The 7315-nt window shown below is 43.0% G+C and overlaps 1 protein-coding gene across 1 annotated transcript; it reads left to right on the top strand.

The window, feature by feature from the left end:
- Positions 1-267: 267 nt before the first annotated feature.
- Positions 268-2885, top strand: PATE3 (prostate and testis expressed 3; the record flags this gene model as incomplete). The annotated part of the gene is made up of 3 exons (XM_079762958.1): positions 268-316; positions 1901-2023; positions 2764-2885. The coding sequence occupies 3 exons, from the start codon at positions 268-270 to the stop codon at positions 2883-2885; spliced, it is 294 nt and encodes a 97-aa protein (XP_079619084.1).
- Between the last annotated feature and the right edge of the window lie 4430 nt (positions 2886-7315).

Consider the following 7315-nt stretch of genomic DNA (forward strand, 5'->3'; position numbering starts at 1 on the left):
GTTATAATATTGTAACTATAATGCTAATAATAATTACCATCATGGTTATATGAAAAAACAAAGTTGGCTTAATGGAAACCCCAGCATTTATCAATGATCATTATTCTTTGCTGTGGGGTGGAGAAAAATGAGGTTGAGCTCCCCGTGGAAACCTTGTGTGATTGGTTCCCTTCTGCATGAATGATCCCTGCCCGGAGGTGAAAGTTTCCTCCCTGTAGCCTAAGGACCTGGCCTGGCAGCCCCTGGCTTCTTTTCTTCCGAGTCAGGATGGACAAACACTTCTTGTTGGTCTTCTCCCTCTTCTGCTGCATTGAGGGTGAGTCACACACCTGAGGAGTGGGCTCAGAGATGGGATTTAGGAAGCCCCAGGAAACTCCAGCTCTGTAACAGATATCCATGCAGGGCTGAGCCTTGAGTTTATTTATGAAGGAGGGGAAGTTAGCCTTCAAAACTCCCTTTGCCTTCCAAGTTTCTGAGCATTTCTTTAAAAAAATATATAGTTTTTAATTGATTTCAGAGAAAGAGAGAGATAGAAACATCAACGATGAGAGGGGATCATTGATCAGCTGCCTCCTGCACGTCCCCCACTGGGGACTGAGTCTGCAACCCCGGGCATGTACCTGATCAGGAATCAAACTGTGACCTCCTGGTTCACAGGTTGACGTTCAACCACTGAGCCATGCCGGCTGGGCATAACTTTCTGAGCTTTTCAACATTCTTCCATTCCCCATCAGGGGCTCAAAACTCAATGGCTGCTCCTTCACATGGCTTCCTTTCTCTTTCCCTACTGTTCCCCACAATCCAAAATCCTAACAAGAGTTTCCTTGGGACATCCTTGCCATTTATAAGGTCATCCCTTATCAGGAGAGCAAATGTTGGGTGCTCTGATATCAGTCAGATGAAAAAATATGGTTCAGTCACCGTCTTAAATTTTTTGTACTTTTGGTTGCTCATCTGAGAAATGGGGGGAAATACCCATAAGGCTTTTGTGAGAATTAAATCAGATACAAGTTGAGAGAACATGGCCCAAATGAGATGCTCAATAAATACTACTTTCTTTCCTCATGTAGGTGTCCCAGGGAGAGGTGTTTTAAAAAGTTAAACCTGTATTTGGTTAGCTCACCCCACAAAATAGCCCGTAAAGTGTCACTGACTATGCTATAATTCATGAAGCCTTCCCAAAGATTCAGTTTGAATTTCAAAATAACAGAGTATATCACCTAACAATATCTAAGCAGCAAATGTCAGAAGTCCCAGCATAGTGACACCAGCTGAGGTGAACTGTTTTTAAAGCGCTCAGCCTCATGAGCGCCCTCCTATTGGCAGTGCTGTGAAATAGGCCAGGCCAGCAGTAATCAAACCTTTAAAAAAAAAAAAAAAAATCCTCACTGGAGGAATGAGGATATTTTTTTTGTTAGTTTTTAGGGAGAGTGGAAAGGAAGGGGGGAGGGGAGAGAGAGAAACATCAACATGAGAGATACACATGGATTGGTTGCCTCCCATTTGTGCCCCCACCATGGTCGGGGATTGAACCTGCAACCGAGGTACATGCCTTTGACTGGGGATGGAACCCGTGGCATCTTTGGTCCTCGGGTCAATGCCCTAACCACTGAGAAAAACTGGCCAGGGCAAACCATTTTTAAGCTGGAAAAAGCAATCTTTGCTCAGTTACCCAAGTTAGATTGCTTAAGTTGGGGCCAGAATCCTTTTATTCTCCTAACAGCATTGCTCTGAGATGTGGATTTGAAAGCTCTGACTGTGTAATACCTGGTACCACCCGCTCAACATCCACCTCCCCTAGCCTGTGAAACCCCTGCCTGCTCCCCCAGACCTACAGATCTCTAGCTCCTTCTAAGCCCATGCCTCCCCTTGGCCTCACACCAGCTCTGTGCCTCTCCAGCAGTGACACCGCTAAAGTGCATAACGTGCCACCTTCACATGAAATCAGATCGTTGTAGAAGAGGCTTTGGTGTTTGTCTTGCTCAGAAGGATGAGTCATGCATGCTCTTAAAGATCTACAAGGGTAAGTTGGAGGGCCGGGGTGCGGGGTACTGTGAGATTCTTAGAACATTCTTAGGAGAGTACCTCAGCAGCTTTATATCTCAGACTAAGGCCAAGCTAAGAGAGGAACCAAAGTGCAGACGCACCTAGCTTGGGTCCCAGTGCAGGCAGAGGAGATGATGATTTGGGACAATGAGACAGGAGGAAGAAGGTGGGGATTCTATATTCCCAATAAAACGGACCAAACTCACTCCACCTCTGAGGACACTAAAGCACTAGTTGCTAATCTTCTAGACCAGTGGTCGGCAAACACATTAGTCAACAGAGCCAAATATCAACAGTACAACGATTGATATTTCTTTGGAGAGCCAAATTTTTTAAAGTTAAACTTCTAACGCCACTTCTTCAAAATAGACTCGCCCAGGCCGTGGTATTTTGTGGAAGAGCCACACTCAAGGGGCCAAAGAGCCGCATGTGGCTCGCGAGCCGCAGTTTGCCGACCACGGTTCTAGGGGGAAAGGAATGAGGCAGCTTTACAAAGAGCTGAGGGTCATCAGGGACCTCAAGCAACAACCCCTGCAAGGGCCAGTGACTTCTACACCACCTGCCCAGGGACTGTTGGGAAGTGTGTGCTGGGAAGCCGTCCCTAACCCTACCCTGATGCCCAATTACATTTTCACAGACTGGGCTAGTGCCAGGCTTGACTTGTCTGAAGAGAATTTAGATCACTGGTTTATTTTCTATGTTCCTTCTTTATTGCAGATTATGCTCTTCAGTTATCATATATGGTGTGTCAGAGATTCTGCAGAAACTTGGCATTTAATTTCAGCAATCGGACTTACATTCATCACTGCTGCAAGTCTGATTATTGTAACATGAGTTAATTCATGCCATCCTTCCCAGTGTCTCCAGGTTTTATGGATTTTTTTCTCTGCTATATATGAGACATTCCATTTTACATACTACGCGGTTATTGTATATGCAAAGGCAATTGGTAACTGAATATTAATTTTATGTCTCATTACTTTAATAAATTCTCTTACTACTAATAGTAGTTTTTCTATTGATTCACTTGGTTTCATCAGGTACATACCCTTTAATTTTCAAAATACCATAGTTTTGACTCTCCCTTTAAAATTTTAAGTCCTTTAATTGCTTTGTCTAATTGCATTGGCTAATCTTTAAAAATTTTTTTATTGAATTTATTGGGGTGACACTGGTTAATAAAATTATATAGGTTTCTAGTATAATACATGATCTGTATATTATACTAGAGGCCCAGTGCACAACATTTGTGCACTTGGGGGAGGGGGAGTCCCCTCAGCCTGGCTTTGGGGTGCAGCTACAGTGTTTTGGACAGGTTCAAGCCTTGGACTGATGAGAGGGCACAGTCCTCTCGTGGCCACGTGCAAGTCCCAGCCTGGAGGGCAGAGCACAATTATAGCCAACAGCTATAGTTGCAAGCTTGAACCTATGGTCCGAACACGTGGCCCCATGTGCCTAAGTAATATAGGCTGCAAGTAAACAAAGCTTGACCAGGTGCATGTAATTGAGTAGGATCAAAACTCACGAGAATGTGGTAAACATCTTGACCACGCCCTTACTTTGCCTCATGGCATCGGCTATAAAATAAAGACACGGCTTGTAGTCCGTGGTGCTGTCTCTCCATGAGGGAGCAGCATCCCACCGAGACCCAGCTTTCATTCTCTTGTCTGTCTTTTCTCAATCCTTTCATCGCCCCCACTCGGGCTCACCCTTGGCTGTGCTGGTGTGGCACATCCGGCCTGTGCCCTTTAGCAGTCAGGGAACCCTCTGGGGGGAGCGGGCCTAAGCCGTCAGTTGGACATCTTTAGCGAGCGGAGCCTCTCCTGTCACCACTTCTGTGCTTGCCAGCCATCAGCCAGGTTTGTGGCTGAGTGGCATTCCTCCTGTGGGAGCCCACTGACGACCAGGGGGCAGCTCCTGCATTGAGCGTCTGATCCCTGGTGGTCAGTGTGCATCATAGCGACTGATCGTTCCGCTGTTTGGTCAATTTGCATATTATATAAGATTGTGTGTTTACCACCCAAAGTCAAGTCTCCATTCGTCATCATTTATCAACCTTTACCCTCTTCTAACCCCCCTCCTTTTCCTCTGATAATCATCATACTGTTGTCTGTGCCTATGAATTTGTACCATTCTGTTTATATTAATTTGGCCTTGTAGTATAATTTTATATCAGGTATCATGATTCCTCCAACTTTGTTTTTCTTTCTCAAGACTTCTGTGCCTACTCAGGGTCTTTGGTGGTTCCATATACATTTTTTGGAATATTTGTCCTAGTACTGTAAAATACACTATGGGTATCTTGATAGGAATTGCATTGACTCTATAGATTGCTTTGGGTAGTATGGACATGTTAATCTTCTAATATTATATTAATTAGCTGTAGAGATACTGAACATCCTTGTCTTATCCCTTATTTTAGCATGAAACCTAATATTTCCCCATTAATACTGGCTTTTGGGACTAAACTATAGATCATTTTATTATGTTAAATACACATTTATTAATTCCACTTTTATTTGTTTTTTATGACTTCTTGTTTTCTATGGGAATAATCATCTGATTTTTCTAAGTTATTGTAATCTATATTTTTGACATCGAACCAATCTTATATCCCTAGAATAAGATTCACTTGGCTATGATGTATGGTATATTGCATCACCTGGTCCCAATTCTTCACCCTTCCTTTTGTCTACATCCTTTGACCTATAATTTTTCAATGTATTGCCATTATAGGTGGGGTGACCTGTCCAGTCTGCTAACTCTAATGTTGGTCATATAATTTGCTTTGACCATTGCAGTGTTAGCAAACTTAATGTAAGCAGAGTTTGGTGTACAATGAGCTTGGGTCTTGCTCTCTTTGCTTCTGCCATTGTCATGAGTAAGATATATCTAAGCTAGTCCATTGGTCCCAGCAGAAGATAAGCTTGCAGAGCAGAGCTGAGTCACTCTACTCAAGGCCAGCCTAAACCAACCAAACTCTAGCTCTCCACTAGATGTATGAATGAGTCTGCTCTGGCTGAGTTTAGCAGAACTGCCCAGCTGAGCACTTGTAAAACATTTGAATTCTTCAGACACAGAAAAATAATTGCTTATTATTATTTTAAAATATATTTTTATTGATTTCAGAAAGAAGGGGAGAGGGAGAGAGAGATAGAAACATCAATGAGAATCATTGATCGGCTGCCTCCTGCACACCCCCAAGTAGGGATCGAGCCCACAACCCCGGGCATGTGCCCTTGACCAGAAGCAAACCTGGGACCCTTCAGTCTGCAGGCTGACACTCTATCCACTGAGCCAAACCAGTTAGGGTTCATTGCTTATTATTTTAAGCCACTGAGTTTTTACAATGATTTTTTACTCAACAAAGATTAATGATCTATTATACACTGAGTGGTCAGATTATTATGATCTCTGAATGCATAATCATCTGGCCACTCAGTGTATATCCTATATAATAAAAGGCTAATATGCAAATTGTCCCCTCGACCAGGAGTTCGACCAACAGGCAGGCCGGCCAACCGCCCATGTCCCCTCCCCCTGGCCAGGCTGGCCGGACCCCACCCATGCATGATTTCATGCACCAGGCCTCTAATACACACACACACACACACACACACACACACACACACACACACACACAGACACTGAGTGCCAGATTATTATGTATTCAGAGATCCTTTTATCTGCTATTGGCTGATATTTTGTTAAAGATTTTTAAATTGATGTTTATAAGTTCTAGAGTATGCCTCACAAGCCCGAAGTCAGAGTAATTGGCCAATACTCTGCCAAGTGCCCATCCTGGTATACTTGGCTTTGGCCATAAGAGCAAGATAAGATGATTAGAAACATGGCAATCAAAGTGTATGTGGACACAAGTAGGCGTGATTGGAATAGTTTCCCAAAATAGTGGCAGACACTAAGCCTCTCATACTTGGTACATTGATTATTGCTTTCACAGAAGATATAATTTTCTAATTTCACATTGATTTTTTCAAGCCCCTGCTTAATACAAACCCTTTCCAGTCCTCACCAGATACACCTCTTCTACTGTCCTCCCAAATATTTGTAAAATCTCCTGTGATTTCTTGTCCCAATTTCTGTCCAGTCACTTTTTCCTGATCTTCCTTCAGAAGCTCTAGCAGAAAAATACTTTGTTCCCTTTGCCAGAAATTTTAGAACTCTGACTTTAAAACTTAAGAGCAAGTAAAGATTGCCAGGAGATATCAGGTGGAAGCCAACCAGAAAGCAGAGATGGGTTTCTTGTTACTGGAAGCACTGACACGGGATAGTGGTTCCACAGGAAGATCTATTGGCTTAGAGGAAAGAGTGGGGTCTGGGGTTTGAGAAAATGTAAGATAATGTTGTCATCAGATAGGGGAAGGGCAAAGTTTACTGACAGATGTGGTTTAAAACTTAATTATTTTATTTTTTTGGTCAAACAATTCTGTCTTTGTCTTTTGACACATATTCCTTTGTAGTTTCTGGTATATTATTAGGGTCATTGCACCTGTCATCATGAACGCAGCAAAATGTTTCTCTCAAGAGATCATGGAATACCTGGAACATTCCTGCTTCACAAGTTTCACATGATAGTGTTGTATAACGATATAGATACCTCCCTAAAGAGAAGAAAAGCAAACGTGATCACCTTGCTTCCTCTCGCTATCTTCCTAGCAATGACTTCTCTCCAGAACCTTGTCAGTTTTCTATAGGTAGTCTGGAATGAATCCAGGGCTATGTCTGCATCTCATCTGTCTCTTTAAACAGGATCAGCCAAAGACATCCGCCTCCCACACAGTCTTCACCCCAAGTTTGTGTATGGAGAATCCCACTTTCCCCATTCTCTCCCAGTCTCCATCCATACCTTGACTCCAAGAATTGTGGGCACCATTGGTAATATTTTGTGTCTCTCTCTTTGACCCTCCCTTACCTGTAAGGCGATCATAAAAGTACAAGTGATCTGTGCGACAGCTCCTGTTAGTCATCGCTGCATTAATCTTCCAGCAACTTTTCATTTCACCGACGCAGTTGTATCCATCAAAGACATCACATTTATGGCAAAATCGAACCCCTAAAGAAAGATAGTAAAGCTTTAAAGCAGAGCTCCAGGGAAAGTGGTTCTACTTCTGAATCTCTCCGACCTGTACTCATTTTTATTGAGGTGTGCAAACCTCACAAAAATAAGTTGAAACCCTTCCCAACATCTGCCAAAGGTCCTTACTCTTTTGAGTAGGGAACAGTTATGACCCTTCCTGGAGCCAAGGAT

The sequence above is a fragment of the Cnephaeus nilssonii genome (genome assembly GCF_951640355.1).
Source record: "Cnephaeus nilssonii genome assembly, chromosome: 22".
NCBI classification, from domain to species: domain Eukaryota; kingdom Metazoa; phylum Chordata; class Mammalia; order Chiroptera; family Vespertilionidae; genus Cnephaeus; species Cnephaeus nilssonii.